General features: G+C 35.9%; 1 protein-coding gene across 4 annotated transcripts in view; it reads right to left on the reverse strand.

Annotated features, from left to right (window-relative positions):
* AGTPBP1 (ATP/GTP binding carboxypeptidase 1) overlaps positions 1–24,554 on the reverse strand; it is a 197,877-nt gene that overhangs the window by 92,165 nt on the left and 81,158 nt on the right. For all 4 annotated transcript variants that reach the window (XM_077966284.1, XM_077966285.1, XM_077966286.1 and 1 more), the window contains exons 10-13: positions 24,081–24,289; positions 21,923–22,100; positions 13,279–13,376; positions 9,711–9,827 (exon numbers count right to left, since the gene is read on the reverse strand). In XM_077966284.1, the coding sequence (XP_077822410.1) occupies positions 9,711–9,827; positions 13,279–13,376; positions 21,923–22,100; positions 24,081–24,289 (602 nt within the window). The remainder of the gene's footprint in view (positions 1–9,710; positions 9,828–13,278; positions 13,377–21,922; positions 22,101–24,080; positions 24,290–24,554) is intronic.

Consider the following 24,554-nt stretch of genomic DNA (forward strand, 5'->3'; position numbering starts at 1 on the left):
ACTATAAATATTAAAACATATTAACAAAACTAATACATTCATGTTGTATATTGTTTCAGACATTTTTGAAAATTTTAAAGATAGATAAAACAGGGTTTGTTTTCATTTCACTAAAAAGACAAAATTTTTAACCATAACAAATTCATAACACCTACTTTACTTTTTCTATTATAAAAATAATGCCTACATGTCACAGAAATGTGGGAAATCTTAGAATTCTAAGTAGAAAAACATAAAGACTCCAAAATCCTATTAGGGACAACAACTAAATTGTTATTCATTAATTCAATAACATTACAGTGTCTGTTTTGTGCAATATTCATGAAGTGTCTATTTTGTGCCAAGCCTTGTTTCAAGCACTTAAGACACTTAAAAAACAACTCTTCCCTTTTGTAGCTTACATCTTTATAGGGGTAGAAGAGAGGACTGTCAATACAACAAGTAATAAATACAATATATATATTTATATATAGAACGTTAGAAGGGTAAAGCACTACAGAAAAAAAAAAAGAGGAGGAGGGAGGGCAAGGCCGGGCCCGGTGGCTCACACCTGTAAGCCTAGCACTTTGGGAGGCTGAGGCAGGCGGATCACCTGAGATCGGGAGTTCAAGACCAGCCTGGCCAACATGGTAAAATCCCGTCTCTACTAAAAACACAAAAATTAGCCGAGCATGGTGGTGGACACCTGTAATCCCAGCTACTCAGGAGGCTGAGGCATGAGAATCGCTTGAACCCAGGAGGTGGAGGTTGCAGTGAGCCGAGATCATGTCACTGCACTCTAGCCTGAGTGACAAAGTGAGATTCTGTCTTAAAAAAAAAAAAAAAAAAAAGGAGGGCAGGACAGGCAGGACGTAATGTGGATTGGGAGTACCAAGAGAGCAGAGGTAAGTGGCAACTCTAAATGTCATTGGTTAGGGAGTCTCACGAGCAGATGAAATAGAAGCAAAGACTTTAAGAAGTTGAGGGTACCACACAAGGGGCCATTCCAGGCAGAGAGGACTACAGCACATAGCTCCCAGAGTGGAAGAATGCCTGAGGTGTTCAAAGAACAGCAAGGATGGGGTGGCTGGGAAAGAATGGGCACGATGAATGCCACGATGAATGCCAAGTGCTGGAGAGCCTTACTGACTATAAGAATTTGGGTTTTTACTCTGAATGAGATTGGAAGCCATGACAGGGAAGAATGCCATGACATGAGATATTTTTGAAAGATAAGATCCTAGTGCAGGGTTTCTGAATGACAGCAGCCAACACTTTGGGCCAGATCATTATTTTTTGGATGATTTAAACAGATAAATAAGGTGTATATTTAAGTCATTTCCAAAATTTGGCTATTATACAAAACTGCAATAAAAATCTTTTTGCAAAGAGTTTTTGCTTTATTTATAATGATTTCCTAAGCACTGAAATAGAAGTACAGAATCAGATATTATAATCAATTTTAATAATGCAAACTGACCAGAACACTAAACTCTCCAAAAACACTTGTATTAATGTATATTCCCAGTAACTATACATAAGAGTATCTCTTTCAACTGCTGTCTTCTTTGCCAACATTCGATACCATAGTTTTTAAAAAAACATTTTCTAACGTGGTAGATAAGAAATATTATCTTGCTGCTATTTTACTTTGCATTTCTTTGACTACTAGGAAGCAAACACTTTTCTATACATCTGTTAACCAGCTGCAATTCTTAGGTAACTTTTTTGTTCCTGGATACAGGGTTTTCTTATTTTATGGTATAAATTTTCATGTTAAAAAATTTGTATACACATACATACACAAATCCTCCAGCTAACCCATTTTTTGAAAATTATTTTTCTGGATTTGCAATTGATCTTTTAATTTGGGTTAATTTCCTTATATACATCATGGAGTCAAAATGAATCTTTCATTGTGATTTACTCCTTGAATGTCCACTGTATACAAAGCAAGGATTCAAAGATGATTCACAGGACCCCCTGTACTATAGCTAAGCCAAGAAGACAGTGGAAGCACTAAGGAGGGAATAGGTAGTTCTGCATTAAAAGGGCTAAAGGGGTGGTAAGTTTGCATTAAAAAACACATTTTGTAGGAAACATGGTAGGCTAAGTATCCACCCCACAGAATCATTTACAATTGTTACATATATTAAAATATTTTAAGTATGTCATTAAGTGGATAAGAAAGCAAGGATAAAGGCAAAGTTTCGAATGAAGAAGGGATCCCTATGTGATAAGCTGAAGACTGAAGCTAGCTTTCACTTTGAAAACATGTGATAAATCAGGTGACCTTGGGTACGAATTTTCCCATCTCAAAGACGATGAAGGACAGGAGAAAAACCCTGAACTGGCATAAGGTAATTTTCCTCTCAAAAAGATTAAACTCCAGAACTACATCTTCAATATATAGGTCCTAGAAATACTCCCACCACAAAAGGGGGAAAAAAAAAAAACATAAAAAGAAAAGCCAACTGTCTTAAATTTTAAACCATAGCTCTAACACAGTGAAAAGTATCACTATTCACAAACTGGTATTAAAAGTCGGCCATCAAATCACACGGATTCGTAGCCTGAATTCACATCACCTTGGTGGTCCAAAAGCCCTTGAGGATTCAATCTATAATGGTGACTCTCAAAAGCAACAGCTTCTGGAGTTTCCACATACAAAATTATAAAGAAGGAAAGAATCCTAAACATACAATTCAGCAAGGTAGAAGGAAAAAGAACCAAAAGAAACATCAGATATTGAAAAAGACCTACAAGAATCTCAGACTAAGAAATGACCATATTTAGTATGTTCAAAGAAATAAAATATAGAAAACAAGAATTAAAGACTTATTAAATGCATTTTGTAAGCTTTTTTTTTTTTTTTTTTTGGAGAGGGAGTCTCACTCTGTCTCCAGGCTGGAATGCAGTGGCGCAATCTCGGCTCACCGCAACCTCCTACTCCCTGGTTCAAGCAATTTTCTCTGCCTTAGCCTCCCGAGTAGCTAGGATTACAGGCATGCACCACCACACCCAGCTACTTTTTGTATTTTTAGTAGAGCTGGGGTTTCATCATATTGGCCATAGTCTCGATCTCCTGACCTCGTGATCTCAATTTCCTGACTTTCTAATCCACCCGCCTCGGCCTCCCAAAGTGCCAGGATTATAGGCCTGAGCCACCGTGCTCAGCCCCTAGTAGACATTTCTAATGACAGATGAGACAAAGCCAAAAAGAGAATTAGTAAACTGGCAGATAGTTCTAATGAAATAACCTGAAGGCAGCATAGAGAGGCAAAGAAAAGGAAAACAGAAAAAAGAGGTTAAAAGACATGGAGGGGAGTAAAAAGGTCTACATTCAATTCGAATTGCAAAAGAGAGAGGGCGAAAACAAAATGCAGTACCTGAAGTAGAGAATGCAGTTTTTCCAAATCTTATGAGAAAACAACTCACAGAATCCAAATACAATAAATCCCAAACAGGATTTTAAAAAAGAAAATCCGCACTTAGTCAACATTACTAGGAAACTGTAGCGTTAAAGCAAAAACAGTATATGTTAAAAGCCACCAAAAATAGTTTCTTATAAAATAAAAACATACACTTACCATACATACCACCTATCAATTTCACAGATAGGTATTTACCCAAGAGAAATGAAAGCATATCTCCCCAAAAAGATTTTTGTTTTTTTTTTTGAGACAGAGTTTCGCTCTTGTTGCCCAGGCTGGAGTGCAGTGGCGCGATCTCAGCTCACTGCAACCTCCAGCTCCCGGGTTCAAGCGATTCTCCTGCCTCAGTCTCCCAAGTAGCTGGGATTACAGGTGCCTGCCACCATGCCCAGCTAATTTTTGGTTTTTCAGTAGAGACGGGGTTTCACCATGTTGGCGGCGAGAATGGTCTTGAACTCCTGACCTCAGGTGATCCACCCGCTTCAGCCTCCCAAAGTGCTGGGATTACAGTCGTGAGCCACCACACCCAGCCACCCCAAAAAATTTTGTGCACAAAATGTTATCAACTTTACTCATATTAAAGTCCAATGAAGTCTAAAACTTCAGACATTCCAACACTCATCCACAAAGAAATTGTGGTATATTTCCACAATAAAATACTGCCAAGCAATCAAAGAAAGAACCGCTGGCACGTGCAGCAACATGGATAAACCTCAAAAACACATGCTCAGCAAAAGAAGCCTGACCCTAAAAAGGAAACGCTGTATGATTCCATTTATAAGAAGTTCTAAAACAGTCAAGACTAGACACAGTGACAGACAGCAGATCAGCAGTCACCTGCACAGGAGAGAAAGAGACTTCAAGGGGCCCAAGGAGACTTTCTGGAATGACAAGAAATAATTCTGTCTCAATGGGTGGTAGTCACATAGGTGGATAAATTTGTCAAAACTCACTGAACTTAAGTGAAACTTACTGTATGTAAATTATAACTCAATAAAGTTGATTTTTAAAAAGTAGCCAGAGGAAGAGATTAATTTTAAGAATGTTTTAGGAATGTTTACAAAATAAAGAATGTTTACAAAATAAAGACACTTTCAGGGAGAGAGGGCAAGAGAGCATGTGCACAAGTGCATATCAAGTTCACGCCACTAAATGACAGGATCCCAACAGAAGGTCTGAGACACAAAAGGCAATGAAAATTTTTAAAGTGGTAAAAATGTGGGTAAGTCTACACTAAATGTTTTACATTTAGTAAAAAAAGCAAAGCAGTTACAACAAGCGGGTGGTTGTTTTATTTTCATTTTTATTTTTTTTTTGAGATGGAGTCTCGCTCTGTCGCCCAGGCTGGAGTGCAGTGGCTGGATCTCAGCTCACTGCAAGCTCCGCCTCCCGGGTTTATGCCATTCTCTTGCCTCAGCCTCCCAAGTAGCTGGGACTACAGGGGCCCACCACCGCGCCCGGCTAATTTTTTGTATTTTTTAGTAGAGATGGGGTTTCACCATGTTAGCTAGGATGGTCTCGATCTCCTGACCTTGTGATCCGCCCGTCTCGGCCTCCCAAAGTGCTGGGATTACAGGCTTGAGCCACTGCGCCCGGCTCCAAGTGGGTTTTTTAAAAGCTAGAGTTAAGATACATAAAAAACCTATCTGATGTTACTGCTTTGCTTTTTACGTTTAGTAAAAAAAAGTATATGTATATAAATATATGCATATAAAAGTTGATTTGGGAAGTCACGGTAGTTAGAATACTCGAAGTTTCCATTTATCACTGTGGGAAAGAGGAAAGGTCCTGATTTACTTTAGACTTTGATAAAGATGTTGGAAAATCTAGAGTAACTAGAATTTTTGCTTATTTGTCAATAATCAAACTAATACTTTAAATGGATACAGTTTATGTAAATTATACCTCAAAAAAGTTGATTAAAATAAAAAATAAAAAGACTATATGTACAGTTTTCAAACTAGTAATAGGTAAAGGTGGAGTGAGAGAAAGACAATCCAAATGAAGGCAAGAAAAAGAGATAAACATAAAGAGATAAAACTATTAAAAATAAGATTTCATAAATATAAATCCAAATACAGAAGTAATTACATGTAAATTATCTAAATGCTTCAGTTAAATGACAAAACTCAGATTTGGTATTTTTAAAATCCAACTATACGCTGTTCAAAAAATACACATCGAAGGATACTGAAAAGTTAAAAGTTAATATAAGTACATTAATATTTTTTAAAGTGCTTTTTGTCTTAGAATCTTAGAGGTAAAGACAGTAACTTCATAATGATAAAAAGTCCAATTCAAAAAAGGAAGAAAACTCAATCTACATGTATATACAATAAATAATAACCCTCAACAAATATATACAAAAAACCGACAGACCTGCGAAGAGAAACATACTCATAATCACAGTGAGAAATTTTTCCATTGTGAGAAATTTTTTAAATACTTTTCACAGTGATTAACAGAATAAGAATAAAGATCCATAAGGATAAAAGACAACTTAACTTCTCAACACAATTAACAATCCTTCTCCTAATAGGCAAATAGACAACTGTGACTAACAAGTGCAGAATAATTTTCAAACACATAAGAAATAGTAACAAAAGTTGATCATATCCAAGGCCATAAAACAAGTCTCAAAAATTTTAAAAGGCTATGATTAGAAATAATTTGTCCTCTTATTGTACAACTACATGCTAGAAATCAATCAAAAAGATGTAAAATTTTTTATCTTTTTTAGAAAGTCAATTTTAAAAATTATCTTTTTTAAAAAACCAATGAATCAAAAAAACGCATAAGATTCAGAGTAAAGATAATAAAAACATTAAACATCAAAATTACTGCTTTTAAGATGCAGCAAAAACAGTAATTATAGGGAAATTCATAGCCTATCTATGCATGCATACATACACACCCATGTGCATGCACGCGTGCGTGCACACACACACACAAAAAGAATAAGGCTGAAAATTACTGGATGTCTACCTTAGATGATAATGCAAAAAAAGAAAATAAAAAAGAATGAAGGCAGCAAAAGTCAAGACACAGCACTTTAAACATACTATTTAGAGATATGAGGATTAACTCAAAAACATACAAAAAGTAATTTCAGGATTTAGCATGTGGGAAAGGATTACCTATGTAAAACTATTTGACGCTTTAAACTTTTTCCATGAATAACTTTGACGAAAATTGAAAACCAAATTTAACAAGAGGAAAACAAGAAAGAAAAACAAAATATAACAAAAGTCCACATAGTAAATGTCACCATACTACTACAGATGTATGAATAAAAGAACTGTGAAAGTGCAGAATTTTGATACTTTCAATATTCTGCCATCAAGAAACAAAAGAAAATAAATCTATAATTGTCACTATGAGTAAATAAACATAGCTTTGAAAGCATGGTAAGGATGTTGATAATTACTTTAATAATACCATACGTTGCCTTCCAATGGCATTCATTTTCCATCTGGCCACTGAATAGTGGCCTTAACACATCTGGAAACAAAGTGGGCAGCATTCAAGATTGAAACAAACACATAAAGTAATCTTAAGCATTAATGGTTGATGCTGAAAATAATATACAAATGAAAGTGGAAAAAGTCATAATTGAAATTAACTTCATTTATGTTTATTATCTTATGATCTACAAGAAATGGATACAAAGATAGGTGAAGAAATTTCTTTCAAACACGTCCTACCTGGAACTAACCAATCTTTTTAATCCTTGAAAGCATGTCTTACATATCACTGCTAAAATTCAAATACACACCTCAAAAAACAGAACCTGAAGTATCAAATAATGCATTCCTTTGAAACTTAAAAATGGCAAAGATAATCAAGTGGCAACACAATTACCTTAGAAATAATTTTTTGATTATGTCAATAAAAGACAATATGCTATTTCCCATTACATATGCTACAGAAATAGAGCTACTCTATATAAAACTTTACAGCAGAATAAACAATAAATTAATAAATGTGTACTACTTGAAATATCTGAAGTACCATCTTTTGCTTAAAGAAAATAAAAAGGAGTAACTTAGTGACAAGCTCTTTCACTCAGACCTGTCTTTACAATCTGACACTGGAGAAGCCAAACTAATGGACAAGTTGGCAGGCTGTTCATAAAGTGCCATGTAGGAAATCATCAAGGTTAGCCTATTCTGGGTGACAAACTATAATTAGAAAATAAGGACTCTAAACATAGAAAGCAAGAATACTTCATCGCAACCTAAAAGAAAGAAAACTCACTTGTAAGAGAATGAGAATCAAAGTCCTGGGCTTAATACCCAAAAATAGGTTACTTTTTTCTATTCCCAAATCAAAACTACTATGTGTAATCACATGAGAGTAGTGTCCCCTTAACTAAGGTTTGGATTTCCATGGTTTCAGTTACTGGAGGTTAATCACAGTCTGAAGTATTAAACGGAAAAGTACAGAAATAAACAATTCGTAAGTTTTAAAGAGTGCTCCATTCCGACTAGCATGATATAATCTCACACCATCATGCTCCATCCCACCCAGGACATGACTCATCCTTTGTCCAGTGTATCCACAATATCTATGCTACCAACCTGTTAGTTGCTCAGTAGCCATCTGTTATCAGATCAGAAAAAACATAGTATATAAAGGGTTTGGTTTCAGGCATCCACTGGGGGTCTTGGAACCTATCTCCCATGGATAAGGGGTGCCTACTGTATATATTTCTTACATGTACAGAAAAAGTAGAATATACAGAAGAAATAGGCGATTTCTTCATACAATAATTGATTTCCTCCTCAAACCTTTTCCACAGTATTCTTCTGCCTTGATTTAGTAGTATTTGTTACTGCTGGTATTTTCAAGTGGTGCTTAGCTAGGCACAAATGTGTCACGAGAGCTAACAGATAACTGCTGTAGGTTGAATGGAAGAGAATCAACCTACACTCTTTCCCAAATGCCTCTTCCTGTCTTCTTTTTTTATTTTCTTTTGACAAATACCTTCTCCTTCATTCCTGCCTTGCTTCTATTACCCCTGATTTCAAAGTACCTTCTCAGGTACCTCAAATCTAGGGGGAATAACAAGATACCAGAGCAGGGAGTGGCAGGCAGGGCTGCAGAAGGTGGATAGTTGTTGCATCTTTTACGGCATCTAAGGCTTCTAAGTTCCCAAGGTGAAACCTGAATGATTAGAACCATGAAATGTAAACTCTAGGTGATAAATATTTCTTCTTCTTTTTTTTTTTTTTTAAGACAAAGTCTCGCTCTGTTGCCAGGCTGCTGGAATGCAGTGGTGCAATCTCAACTCACTGCAACCTCCACCTCCCAGGTTTAAGAGATTCTCCTGCCTCAGAATTCGAGTGGCTGCAACTACAGGTGCGTGTCATCACGCCCAGCTACTTTTCTTATTTTTAGTAGAAACGGAGTTTCGCCATATTGGTCAGGTTGGTCTCGAACTCCTGACCTCAAATGATCTACCCATCTTGGCCTCCCAAAGTGCTGGGCTTACAGGCATCAGCCACCACACCTGGCAAAGAGTATTTCTTTTTTATTTCTCATCTATAACCTCACAACTATAACCTCACAAGAAAGTATTTTTCTTTAAGCAACTAGAAATTAAGTGTACGAAATTTGGGGAGCAAAGGAAGGGCTAAACAAATCTTTAAGATTATCTAGTTCAAACTCTTTGACATTTTAAGATCCTGGGCGATTTCATAGATTTATCCAAGGAATCATCACAAAAGCCAGTTAAATGCCAACAATTCGATCAACTTGACTTGCCCTATAATCCAGGCTGAACAAAAAAACTATGTCCTTTTTTATCTTTTTCTTTTTGGAGACGGAGTCTTGCTCTTTCTCTAGGCTAGAGTGCAGTGGCACAATCTCGGCTCACTGCAACCTCCACCTCCCAGGTTTAAGCTATTCCCCTGCCTTAGCCTCCCGAGTAGCTGGGACTACAGGAACGTGCCACCACGCCCGGCTAATTTTGTTTGTATTTTAGTAGAGACGGGGTTTCATCCTGTTGGCCAGGACAGTCTCGATTTCCTGACCTCGTGATCCACCCACCTTGAACTCCCAAAGTGCTGGGATTACAGGCATGAGGCACTGCGCCCGGCCCATCTCCCCTCATTTTACAATTGCTTAACTGCAACTCAGGATGTTGACGTAATTATTCAATGTCACTCAGAAAAGCAATGCTAGTTTCACTTTTTAGAAATGGAAAGAGAATAAAAACAGTGATTATCGACCTAAGCGAGAAAAAATAACTTTTTATTAAAATCAGTTAAGATGCTGAATTTTCTATATTTATACCTGAAAATCATCAACAAGCTCAGGGAAAAGGTGTTCATACATTTTTAGATCTTCTATTGTTCGTCCCGGTTCTTGCTGGGGTTTTAGTTTGTTAATATCTGTTTCAATATCATCATTCTGAAATGATAAAAAGAGTATGTTACCAGGTAAAACAAAATTTTTAAAAATTACAGAATACATTTTAGATTTGAAATGTTCCAAGTTATTAATTACATGTAATTAAAGAATAATTACTGAATAAATGCTGCATTAATTTTATCTTAAATTCAAATTTCCTTATTGCTTTGGGGTTGTCGTGTTATTGTCGGGTACTTCTGTTTTGTTTTTGTTGTGGTTACTCTAATACAACAGAGTGTTTGGGCTACTGAAAACAGAAAAACTTGTGCAAAGATCAAGACTCCAGTACATCCTCCCCGTTCTCCCTTACTGCCATCATTTTGTTCATATTAAAGGGCAGTAAAACTTAAGAAGATTAAATTGGAAAACATACATATATATGATGACGGTGATAATAAAACAGCTAACATTTATTAAGCACTGAAAATAAATGAAGCACTATGCTAAGCATTTTACATATATTATTTAATCTATTCTGCATAAGAACATTATGAAATTACCCCCATTTAACTGAAGAGGAAAATGAGCTATGGAGAAGTTAAGTCATTTGCTGAAAATTACACATCTTGCAAAGAAAGGAGTCAGGATAAAAACCAGTTAGAGTGATTCTGAAGCACCACACCGTCAGCCAGCATGACACACTGCCCCAATACAGATTAATGATGACCACACACTCTTAGAGTGCATGGGAAATAAAGTTCCTTTAGAAAAGCTCGGTGTCACTATTCACTCTGTTTTCAGCGAGGGGAAAAGTTAGGAGTGGAACAAGAGCCAGAAATGATTTCCATGTCTCTCTAGGAAGAAAAGCAGGTGATGTAAAGGAAAACTATGTCCTCAGAGAAACAAGATATGTACCCAGGATCATTGCGTTCTATACGCTCTTCAGAGAAGAGCTAATGAATTCCATGATAAGAGGGCAAATGTCAGCTTATCTACTACCCAAGCTATTTTCTAGGATCCTCAATGACTCTGGCCTCACACAAACTAATTATTATCTTTGTTATGGCTAAAGAGAGATAATAATACCATTTATTAATTTTCAATTGACACTATTTTTAATTTTGTATTTACTTACTACCAGTGTAAGCTACTTATTTTTCAGCCTAATTTACAAATTTATTTTACTATACTTCAATCCTCAAAAAACTTTATATACATGTATCTGACCATACTTAACACATATTAACTACTAGTTTAAAAGAAAAAACATACTATGTATTTCTTATTATTTCATATTCAGGAATTTAGCTATTATTTACATAGTCAGTGAAAAAGATTTTCCTCATTGCTATGCATAACATTGATTTTATTCAAATATTATCATATTAATCACTGTATCATTGTATAATTATTACATGAATATGTAATCTCTTTAAATTACACATTTATGAACCAATAATGTAATAATTTTCCTGTTTAACATCTAATAGAATACATAATGTTTCTAAAATAAAAAATAATTTACAAAGGTATTCTTTTCTCTAAACTTACTAGTTCAATTATTTGATATCGTTTTGTGAAAATATGGTCTTACACAGGTGGCTCTTTATTTGGGGGAAAAAAAAAACAGACTTTACCTGTAAAACAGGCATAATGAGGAAAGAAAACTATAACACTCCAAAAGCTCAACAGCAGGGAATTTTGTGTCTTGGTTTAAGAAGAAACAGTAGTGAAGAACTACTTACAGACTCATCAGAAAAAAAACAAAACAACCTGCTACCACTCCTTAAAAGTTCTGCTAGTTAAGGAAGGAACAAAGAGTGCACTGGAACTTATATACGGTCAAGTTGTGGCTATCTGGAGATGAATCTTCTAGAAGCTACCAGTTTCTATAAAGGCTCCAAACTCTGAAAAATCCAGGGCAAAGAAAATGGAATCACAGTAAAAAAAGTTACTACCATAAGAGAACACAAATAAATAATATTCCTACTACAATGTAGCAGTTCACCTGAAGGATGAAGGAATAGGATTCAGATAAAAAGGAAAAATTGAGTAACGTCTAAATGTAAAGTCAATGAGAATAAGAGGCAGGGCAGCAGTAGGAAAGAAAAAGAAGATAATAAAGCTCAGCAGTCTCAAAAAGCCAACAATTCTTTAGTTCTTGAAGAAAAATTATCTTTTAGTACAGTATAGTGGTAAAGAAAGTGGACATTCCACTAGACTGCTTTCTGAATCCTGGCTCCACCTCTTACAAACTAGACTGAGAAGCTCTCTCTTACTCCGTTTTCTATGTGCTTATACAACCTGTACTTACCTCATAGGGTTGCTATGAGGATCTAATGGTTACTATGTATATGTAAAGAGTTTGGACTAGCACAGTTAAGTGTTCAATAACAAAATGTATTTTGTTCTTATTACTGTAACTTCTGGGTTAAGATAAAGTAGGGAAAATGTGAGCAATCACTGATAGCCTAGTGAATAATACAAGCTCACAACTACATTTTCCAAAGATGTCAATGGTATAAGACAAAGAAATCTGCAGAAACGTTCCAGATTAAAGGAGACTAAAGAGACCAGATAATTAAGAGCAGTACCTGATGCCAGGACACAGATGTAGTTTAGATTGGCTAACTTGACAGTTTCGCCAAAGCTTGCCTTGGTGATCACATTTGCTGGTTACAAAATTGGTTCTGTATCTATTAAGACAGAAATCTTCCAATATCTTAACTTCTATCTCCAAAGCGAATCAAATACTCAGTGTACCCCAATTTTGATACAGTTTTGCAAGACAAAAATGGTCCAAACAGGCAAAAGTCAAATTAATCCCTCCTTCCCCACAAAAAAAAAAAAAAAAAAAAAAAAAAACAGCAATAAGCTAAACAGCTAGCAAAAGAGACCACTTTTCTACAGATGCTAGAGTGGTCCTCTCTCAATAAATAAAGCAAAATATAGACTTTCTAGGCTTCCAGAGGTACAATGAAACTCCGAAAACTTACCTGCCTCCTTTACTTAACATCTTATGTAATATGACAATAATTTTATATTTTCTCAATAACATTTTTTCACTTCCTTGTTCAATTAACTGAAACCTCAGAAGCATTATGCAAACACTAATTCTCACAAAAACAAATCCATTATAGACTACTTTCCTACTGTTTTTGTATCCCCAAAAGATTGCTGACAAAGGGTAATAATGCATTTTGAAATAACTTGTCACAATAGAGTTTCAGATCACTTTCCTTTAATTTTGTAGATTTCAAAATCTAAGGCAGAAAGGTTCGATAAAACCTTTCTGGTCAGAGAGAGTGAAAACAAGTTACTTTAAGGTCCTTTTCAGACCAGTGGATTTAAACCAATATCATCTACCCCTTTAACTGCATAGTCATCCACGGTAAAAAGATGTGGACAAAGTAAAACCTACAATTACATATATATTTATTTACCCAATTTTTGTTTTACAACTGTAGTATATCATTTATACAGCTAACTAATTACAGAAATTTATACTAACCTTAAAATTTTGATCTAGGTCATCTTCATTCTCAGTTTCGTTTTCAGCTTCTACATCAATGTCATCGTTGTCATCACTTTCATCTACTACGTCATCCACTATGATACAAAATGTGCTATAAGTAGGTCAGAGGTAAGCATTCTACAACATGCATAGCCAACGGTAGAATGTGACTTCTATAAAGTATTTCAATCACCAAAGAAAAAGAAAATGAGATTTATTTAAAATGTCTCTAAGGCTGTCCCAGCTATTGACAAACCAATGAGACAATATGAGAAAGTGCTTTAAAATTTGGAAAGCACAGTAAAGATGAATTTTGCTAATGTCCTCGGTTTTTAAAAATAATGTCTTACGTTGCAACAGCCTGAATGAAACATCTTTTCTATTTATTATAAATTTCAATGACTCACTTCATCCCTTTATAATTGAACCCCTCTCTATTTGTTTCAATGATGGTCATGTGCCACATACTGTGCTATGTGCCGGGAATTTTTTCCAAAGATGTGTAAATCGGGGTTGTCTAATCTTCTCGTTCCCCTGGGCCACACTGGAAGAGGAAGAATTGTCCTGGGCTACACATAAAATACACTAATACCAACGATAGGTGGTATGCTTAAAAAAAAAAAAATGACACACAAAAAATCTCATATTGTTTTAAGAAAGCTTATGAATCTCTGTTGGGCCACATTCAAAGTCACTCTGGGTTGTATGTGGCCCATGGGCGCGTGTTGGAAAAGCTTGGTGTAAATATAGTTGCTTCCCTCAGGTAGCTCATGAGGTTAAAGAGCAGAAAGGAGTAAACATGTAATTATAGTACCAAAGATAAACACTAACGAAGCCATAAACTCCAAAATGCTATGGGAAAATGAGGCATGCAGTAACTAACTGTAATGCTTGGCGCCAAGGGGCTTGATGCTGACCGCTTCACAGAACAGGTGATATTTAAGCAGTATCTTGTAGAAAGTACAACAGATTTCCACGTGAATGTAATGGTGGGTGATTTTGGCTTTTAAGAAGAGGAAATAATACTACTAAAATAAGGAAGTGAAATGGTATCTTTAGAAAATAACAAAAAGTATAACTAGGATGAAGAGTATGCTTATGAAAGTAATGAAAGGAAAATAAAGAATTAAAAAATGAAGGATGTTACATAGTAGGCCAAGTGGTTTTGGCTTTCAATATTAAGAAGATAGGCACTGAGAATTTTCAAGACAAGAATGGCTTAATTCAATGTTAAGAGGTGATAGAGAGCATATGGGTGGAGGGTGACCAACAAATAGGAAAAGAAAAAAAAACAACACTGTCCAGACCATTATAGCAGTAACAGGAATGAAACAAGAATATCTCAGGGAGTAGAATGTAAAAGGACATGGGACCATGGATGTGGGGGAGACAAGGGAAGAAGAGGGAGAGTACTTGGAGGATTCTCATGTAAAAAACAGCTTCTAAACAAAGTAGAATATATTTTTAAAAGCTATTTCTCCAAACTCTTTTTCACTTCCACTTCCAATGCGACTTACAGCAGTGATTAACTGGCCCCCTTAGTATTTGTTCACCTCCCATTCCTTTTAGTAATTGAGCCCCTGAGTTTTAGCTATGGAGACTCCAGCCTCCCTTGCAGCAGTCACAGCCATATATATGACCAATTTTTGGCCAATGGTATAGGAGGCAAAGTGATAAATACAAATTCTAGGTCACATGCTTTAAAAAGAAAATTGTCTTCTCCATTTTTTCCATTCGCATCTTCCACATGAGGAAACCACACAGGAGAAGGTTAAAAACACAATAAAAACAACCTGTTTTCTTTGATAACCCAGTAGAGGTCTACTGCCTAGGACCACCTGTCTATCTTCTGGACGGATATGTGGAGGGAGAAAAATTCTATGTTGTAGCAGGATAGCACAGGGGTTCTGGAAACAAAATACTTGACTTCAAATCCTAGCTCCCCAGCTTACTAGCTATCTGACCTTGAGCAAGTTATATCAATTATTTGTCTTCGTTTCTTTGTCTATAAAATGGAGATATCTACTCATAGTATCTTTGTGAGCATTACAGGAGTTAATATATGTAAAGTGCCAGGCAAAGAGTATGTGTTACACAAATGTTTATTACTGTTGCTGCTTGAGGGACTGTGCTACTGGGTCTCTTTGTAACAGCAGTTTAGTCAACCCTAACTAATACAGGTACAAATACAAAAAACAAACCACCTCAAATTCTTAGAAACAGATAGCAAAACACAAATATTCATATTTCACATGGTAACCTGGGTTGATTTATACTTATGCCCTAACAACAGTTGGTCATGGATAAACAAGGGAAGAACTGACATTTGGAAGAAGAGAAGGAAGAAAATAACTCCTAGGAAAAAAGAAAGGGATTGCATTAAGAAAATCCTACTGCAAATAGGAAAAATGACTGCTTGGAAAGAAAGGGAGAGGAGAAAATGGAGTTCAGCATCAGAGAGAAAATATGTTTTCAATTTTTAGTCAAGCCTTTCAAATATTTTCCTTTGTATGATGTTTTCCTTTGGGTTTATACTCCAGATGTGAAATGCCATATAGCTTAGAATATCTGAGACCTTCTCTGCTATTTCAAAGATCCATTCATTATACCAGTACCAATAATTAACAATATTAATTATTGTAACTAATCAAATTAAAACCAAGGAATATAAATCAAAATTCTTACTGGTTTTCAAAATGTCCTTGGCTTATTTATAGTAAAAACAGAAATATAGAAAACAAATGTCTATCAGTAGGAAACCAGTTAAATTATACTATGACTATATGATGTAGTCATTAGAACAGTCTGCACATTCTATAAGGATTGGGAAAGTACATTACGGGAAGTTTATTTTGTTGTTGCTATTGTGCCTATAAATGTGATCTACTTTCCCTTTATGTTTTCTAAGTGGTTTTTGTTGATGCATATATACACACACAGAGGAGGGCTATTGAATTTTATTCATTTTTCTTGTAAATAGTACTTTACTGTTCTTTTGTGTAAGCCATGTTTTTACGATTGATTTGCTTGGATTTTCTATATAGATAGTAATATCCTCCACAGACACTGATAAATTTATCTCACTCTTTTAATGGTTAAGACTTTCTTTTCCCTATTTTACTGACTTAGCTAGAGTTTTCAAAACTATGGTAAATAATAATGGTTGAGAGAGGCATCCTCTAACATTTCATTACTATTTATGATATTGGCTATTGATTTGAGTTAGATAATACTTGGATTGGTCAGGAAATATTCCTGGTTTCCTTAAGAAATTTTTCTAGACTGATACGATTTTTATGAAATCTTTTCAAGGTATTTACTGAGATGATCATTTTTGTCCCTTTGATCTACTGATAATACATTTTACTAATTAAAGTCTTACTATTACAATAAACTTACTTCCTTAAAAATCATCTTTACTTGGGCAAGGTGTCCCACACGTAAACAATACTGCTCAACTAAATTTGCTAATACTTTAGGATTTTAATATTTATTTTCATGAGTGACAGTGATCTTCTGTAGGTTGTTTCAGATTAATCTTAGCAGATTATGTTTTCAGCATCATGCTAGCTTCTAAACTTTCCTTTTTTTTTTTTTTTGCTCTGGAAAATAAAGCATAGGAAAATTTCTTGAAAGTTTGGGAGAACTAATCTATGAAGTCATCACCAACTGGTGTCTTCACTAAAGAAGCTTGATTGCATATTCAATTTCAAGTTTTTTACTATTTAAGTCAATATTAGTTACTCATATTTTCCTAAAATATTGTCCATTTCAATCACACAGTGACCCTTGAACAATCTAAGTTTGAACTGTGCAGGTCTATTAATACACAGATTTGCTTCTGCCTCTGTCACTCCTCAGACAGCAAAACCAACCCCTCCTTTTCCTTCTCTTCCTCGGTCTATTCAACGTGTAGACGACAAGCATGTAAACCTTTATGAAAACCACCTCCACTTAATGAATAGTAAATATGTTTTCCCTTCCTCATGACTTTTTCAATAACATTTTCTTTTGTCTAGCTTACTTTGTTGTATAGAATATAACACATGTAACATAAAAAATATGTATTAACTGTTTATGTTATCAGTAAGGTTTCTGGTCAACAGGTTACTAGTAGTTAAGTTTTGGAAGAGTCAAAAGTTCTATGCAGATTTTCAACTGCACAGAGTCGATACTGCTAGTCCCCAAGTTGTTTTAGGGTCAAGTGTGTATTCAAATGTATTCGCAGGAGTTGCCTTTAACATCTACTTGGACTGATTTAACCACCTCTATTTACTTTGCCACCAAGGTAGAGGTATATTAAAAACAACCACCAACACTGTTTCTACCAATGTCTTTCTGTTATTCAAATGATTATAGTTTTATCCACTTTTAGTATTTGGCCCATGTGTTATCTAGCTTGCATAAAATAATCTTCACTGCCTCGTTTTAAACATTTTTTATTCTGTATTCGTGTTTTGTATTAACAGTAATACTCTCCTTCTCACCTCTTTTGGGCTAGGAAATAACACATACATATTTGCTAATCTGTTTACTTTAAAGCTTTCTATCCTGCTGTCTTAAGAGACTTCACATGTACCAGCTAGTTGGATTTTGTTTTTTAACCCAATCTGGGAGTCTCTTTCCTTTAATAGGAGTATTTCATCCATTTAGACTTATTACTGAAACTGATCTGCTTGTACTTGCTTAGCATTTAGTGCTCTCAGGATGTTGTGCACCTTTGAAATTTACTTGCTTTTACACAGCAATGATGGACCCCTATAATTTCGCATCAATTTTCAAAGTGTCCATCGTCTCCAAAGACCACCCATGTATTTTTATGGGTCAATGGACTCCTGTTTAAGGATCTCTGTTCCAATTGTTACTTCTACATTTGGAGAATATATATTTAGACTATTCATATAATTTTCATTTTAGAAATGCAAGAATAATATAATATTAGGAAATCTGTCAATACCAATTTTAGCTCATTTATGTAAACACCCACTTTATAATAATTGTATTATGTATCTTTTGCCAACAATTAGTTAACATGCTCCATAATAATACCATAACAACTATTTAGTATTATATAGTTAACAGATTATAATGTTTAATACAAATACTCTTAGGTAATGTCTACATTCTTGACATCTGTAACTCATCATTTGACTGGCTGGAGTAATATTTCACATAATTACTTCAGGAAGGGCATGTCATACTTCAGGAAGAATATGTCACCTTCACATATGGTGACAACTCATAAAGGTCCAGAAATCTTGAGTCAAAACCCTTTCCTTCGAATCTCCACAGATGCAGCATTTAACATTCAGAAGAGTAAGTATCAACATCGGCTTGATTCATTCATTCAACAAACATTAAATGTATTTATTATGTCCCACACAATCTAAAGGATGCTGAAGACAAAATGAAAAAAACAACAGCCCTATTGTGATATATATTTGATCTTTGTCCCAGGTTCCTGGCACACAGCTGCTAAATCCCTTAGAATTTCCTAGGTAGAGGAGCGTCTTTTGTTCTAATGATATGACTCTTGGTGGGCCCCTTGATAACTTCAGGATAGAGGCTGGTCACTAGAAAGATCAAGGCGTGATTAGACAGTTGGAACTTCAGCCCCACTCCTCAACCTCTGAGGAGAGAGGAGCTGGGGACTGATTTTATCAAAAATAGCCCCAAGCAATCATACCACGTAATGGAACCTCCTTGAAAACCCTAAACGATGGTATAAAAGCTCAGAGTTTTGGCCGGGGGCAGTGGCTCATGCCTGTAATTCCAGCACTTTGGGAGGCTGAAGCGGGCAGATTACGAGGTCAAGAGATTGAGATGAGCCTAGCCAACATGGTGAAATCCCGTCTCTACTAAAAAATATATAAAAATTAGCTGGGCATGGTGGCGTGTGCCTGTAGTCCCAGCTACTTGGGTGGCTGAGACAGAAGAATCACCTGAACCCAGGAAGCAGAGGTTGCAGTGAGCTGAGATCATGCCACTGCACTCCAGCCTGAAGACAGAGCAAGACTCCATCTCAAAAAAAGGAAAAAACAACATACCACTCAGAGTTTCTGAGTTGGTGAACACATCATGGTGCTGGGAGGGTGGTGTGCCTGGAGAGGGCACGGAAGCCCCACACCCCTTCTCTTATACCGGGCTCTATGCATCACTTCCATTTGCCTACTCTCGAGTTGTATCCTTTATAATAAACCCATAATCATAAGTAGAGTGTTCCTGAGTTCTATGAGCCATTCTAGCAAATTACCACACTTGAGGAACAGGTTGTGAAAACCCCCACCCCCATCAACTTTATTGCCAATAGGTCAGACATACAGGTAGTCCAGACTTGAAATTGTTATCTAAAGTGGTGGCAGTCCTATGGGACTAAACCCTTAACCTGTGGGTCTGTACTTACTCCAGGTGTTCAGTGTCAGAACTGAACTGAACTGCAGAACACCCAGCTGGGGTGTGAAGATATGGAGAATTGGTTGGTGGGAGGACAAAAGACACATATTTGGGGTCAGAAATGCTGCGAGTAAAAGAGCTCAGACCTACCCTTGTGGACTCACATTCTAGCTGAGGAAGGTAAATAATAATAAAGACTGTGAAACATATAATGAAGCCTGACGTGAGAAAATAATGAAATACAAAGCAGTGGCAAGGGTGCGTAGTCCCAGCTACTTGGGAGGATGAGGTGGGGGGATCTCTTGAGCTCAGGACTTCAAGATCAGCCTGGGAAACACAGGGGAAGGAAGGAAGAAAAGGAGGAAGGAATAATGGAAATAGAATGAGGGTATTTTCCTAGTATCTATACACTTGCTATTAGAACCCTCCTCTCCCATCTGAATCATGAAGGCTTGTCAGTCAAGGTAAATATGCATTTCTAGTCCAGTGACTCATTGGTCTGAGAAGTAGGCATAAAAGGAACCAAAAGAAAAATATAACTTCTCATTTGTTCCCATGTTTGGTGAATTTGCTGCACTAGAGGTCAGCTTCCTCTATCCATCAATCCAGACACTAAATAAAGAATTTGCGGGGGCATATCCTACCTCCTTCCTGGTGTTACTACTGGCCGCAGCACAGGGAAGCCTCACCAGCTTTCCACCAGTGAGAACCACCACTTTAACCCCCACGATCCTACACTGATATAGGAAAGAAAGGGATTCCAACTGCTTCCTGATTGTCCCCCCAAATTGGTGCTGACGGCACCTCAACTTTAGCAGAAGATAATGCATTCCTAGAAGTCTGATGCTGCTCCTGCATTTATTCACAGTTCCACCACATTTCTTGCATGTTCAGTATTTGTTCCATGCCCCTTTTACCTAGTTTTCAGATTTGGTACAGATTTTCTCCTGTAAAAGGCTGTCGGTAATTTCAAATGGAATGGAAGAAGGGTATTGGACCATTGTTTTACTTAGCTTTCTTACTCATAAGTCCTAGACTTAGTCTTAGACTTTTCAACATTTTAAAGGAGGTTTCTAAATAATCCATTTTGATATTTTGTGTCAAACTGTGTTTTGATAATTACATATTTTAAAAATAAAAACATAATAGTACCCTATGACATGTACCATTAATAAATTTATATCAAGGATAATGAAACTAATATAATTCCTTGAAAATTCTTTTAAAACACTTGCTTCAAATAAGAATTTTTATATATAAAGAAACTTCAAATTTTTTTTTCAAAAACGTAATCAACTGATAAGAAAATACTATAGAAATTCTATTAAAAGCCGGGACTACTTTCTCTTTTTCACTTTGGTAGATGTTATCAAAGAAATTCTTCTTCCCCACATAAATAAACTTAAACTCTTACTTCCTCTACTGTATACCTACAGTATAATATGGAAAATGACAAACAGTCTGCCTCAGATAATTTCATATTTTCATCCAAGTCAGTCATGTGCAAGTTTTTGTTAAGCATAAAACCATAGTAATTTTGGTGATTAATTTTTTTTTAACTTAAGAAAAAAAAATTCACTGAAAAGCTACAAATGTAAACCCAAACACAATTACCTAAACATTTAATGTTTATATTTTTACACTTTAAAAACATACATAAGTTGGGCCGGGTGTAGTGGCTCATGCCTGCAATCCCAGCACTTTGGCAGGCCAAGGCAGACAGATCACTTGAGGTCAGGAGTTTGAGAACAGCCTGGCCAACATGGCAAAAACCCGTCTCTACTAAAAACACAGAAATTACCCAGGAGTGGTGGCACATGCCTGTGATCCTGGCTACTCAGGAGGCTGAGGCAGAAGAATTGCTTGAACCCGGGAGGCAGAGGTTGCAGTGAGCCATTGCACCACTGCACTCCACCCTGGGCAACAGAGCGAGACTCTGTCTCAAAAAAAACAAAAAACAAAAAAAAGTATGTAAGCTATCAAATAATGTTCCTATGTGAAGCTTAATTATTTCACAATTCACATTTGCATATATACAACACATTCCACACCATTTCGCTTAATTATTGCCTCCAATTTCTTATATTTAAAGAAATGCTTAAATAAAATAAAATGTGAATGTTTATCATGTTCATTAAGGCCTTCCTTTGCTGAGGAGTTAGACATAAATTTAAAAAAAAAAAAAAAAAAGACAGGGTCACATAATTCTAAGAATCCACAAAAAGCAGCAGTAACCCTGTGATCCTACCTTCAGGGGGTAAGCTGTAGAGCTGAGCCACAGGACCAGTCACAGGAATAACAGGCAACTGGAAATGAAAAGAACTTTTAATTGTTGGGAGTGGCAGTCGATTTTTTGGGAAACACTTCCTCATTATCAGACTGGAGGTATTGACAAGAGGATCCAGAGTCCTGACTGCCAGACATTCCTGTTTTTTTAAAAAAAAAGAAAAAGAAAAAGAATGGTTTTGATGAATAACTGAACCAATTTTACTTTACTTCAAAAAGTAATACATTAATTTTCTAGAAACAAATATCTCAAAAACCAGTATTTTAACACAGAATAATTACAAAATAGCTTTACTATTCAGAATTATCTATCTGTAAATAAGAACCCCATGTGGCAAATTGAGAAGAACTTTTCCTTAAATATTTCACTAAGCAGAAATCAGTACCATCTTTGGAGTGACTTGGGGGGACACTTAGCAAGCCTAGGGCATAAAATAAAAAAGACAATTTAAGGGAAAAGGGGGAAAAAAGATTAAGCAAGAAAATTTAAAAGGTGTAAGAAATTAAAAAACAACAACAACAACAACAACAACAAAAAAAACATGCACTTGACTAAACCTTCCTCAGAACTGTATCAGTTAGTATGCAATAATACCTCTCACAAGTTGGCTGTTCACCTTATAAAAGGATAGCCTGAATTTCATAATATAAAGGTTTTTTGGGTTTTTTTTTTGAGACAGAGTCTCACTCTGTCACCCAGGCTGGAGTGCAGTAGCGCAATCTCGGCTCACTGCAAGCTCTGCCTTCTGGGTTCATACCATTCTCCTGCCTCAGCCTCTGGAGTAGCTGGGACTACAGGCGCCCGCCACCACGCCCAGCTAATTTTTTGTATTTTTAGTAGAAAGGGGTTTCACTGTGTTAGTCAGGATGGTCTCAATATTCTGACCTCGTGATCCACCCGCCTCGGCCTCCCAAAGTGCTGGGATTACAGGCGTGAGCAACCACACCTAGCCCACAATATAAGGTTTTAAGAGTCTGACTTGCCGTCCTGGTATCTAATCTGGAGAAGGGTTAAGGGACATGGGATATGAAACTGTCACATAACAATAGTATTATTAGTGACAATTGACATTTAGATGGTACTCTGATACACTGTAAAAGTTTCCATATACACTTTCACATCTGACCTGTCAAAACAAATGAGAAATTAAGATCAGAAATGTTAAGTGGCATAAACCAAGTCACCTAACTCTTCCTCATATATAAAATATCCATCAATGTCTATACTAGGAATAGTAAAAACAAGTGCATATGATTGACCTAGAAAAGAAAAAACTAAGGTAAACATAAAATATGTGTTCAGATATCTTAACTCTTGTCATATAAAAATAGGTTGTGTTTGTCATGTGTAAGACCAGGAGGGCACAATCAATATAACTGACTGATATTTTCAAAAAGACAGCTTTCTTTCTAATAATTATAGCTTTCTTTTAAAAAAACAGGGGAGGGGTTGCATTGCAACATCCTCATTCCCCATAGCTGACAGTCAACACAGATGCTGGAAAAGATCTCACTAAATATATTGTCAAAAATGTTTATGCTTAAAATGGCTGGCAGATCTAGCATTCCCAGTTCCAGGTTTCATTTTTATACCTTCTCTATTCAAAAAAGCCTCTATCCAGCAGGAAAACATGCACAACACTCACAGACAACAAAGCTGCTCTACAGGCTATAAAGGATCCACAGATACCTCATGAGAGGAGCATACAACACTGAGTACAGCCAACTACACATCCTAGAAAACATGGCTTCATGGAATCCCCTCTTGCTAAGTGGCTGAATTTCTACTTCTTTCTTTTGCCTTTCGAAGAAAATTTCACATTGCAGAGCTGTGCACTGACCATTTCCTCCAACTCAGCCTGAGGCCACATGTGAGAAATAATGTGTGTCTTTCACTTTTAAGATTTTCACATGTGTCTTTTACTTTTAAGATTTTCACGTGTCTTTTAAGATTTTCACGTGTCTTTTACTTTTATTTTCACATGTGTCTTTTAAGATTTTCGAAAAATGCATTTATCATGTGTATATGTTTCTGAGTATTTGTACACTAATTCAGTTTTCTTAACAACCAAATCGTATCATTAGTACATAATCAGGATAAGAAGAAGAAAATAACTCACTTGTGAAGTGTTATACAGAATTTTCATCCCATTGGCATCAATAAATGCTTTTCTTCCCAACTTGATGTTTGTAACACTTTTTAAACTCTGTAAAATTCCTTTCCGAATGAGCATGTTTCTATGCCGGTTATCATGGCGGTGCCAATCTACATAAATTGTTAAAAGCACTTGGACATATCCTCTGTCTACAGCTCTCCTGGCATTTGTTTCTTTAACAAAAGAAAATTGAGAAAGAATATTTTTTAAATGACGAGAGAGAGTGGTAGAATAAATCAAATTTAAAATATTACTTCAATAGTATGATGGATACTTATAATTTTTTTTCCACAACAAATGACAACCACATATTTAAATTTTTTCTAACAAAACAAATATGAAGTTCCAGAGAGCAAATTACAACCTCTTCCAAAATCTGCCTGTAAACTGTTTCACAATTTATAAATATCAAAATCTCTTTACTAAAATTAGAGGAAC

Source organism: Macaca mulatta, chromosome 15, assembly GCF_049350105.2.
Source record: "Macaca mulatta isolate MMU2019108-1 chromosome 15, T2T-MMU8v2.0, whole genome shotgun sequence".
Classification (NCBI taxonomy): Eukaryota; Metazoa; Chordata; class Mammalia; order Primates; family Cercopithecidae; genus Macaca; species Macaca mulatta.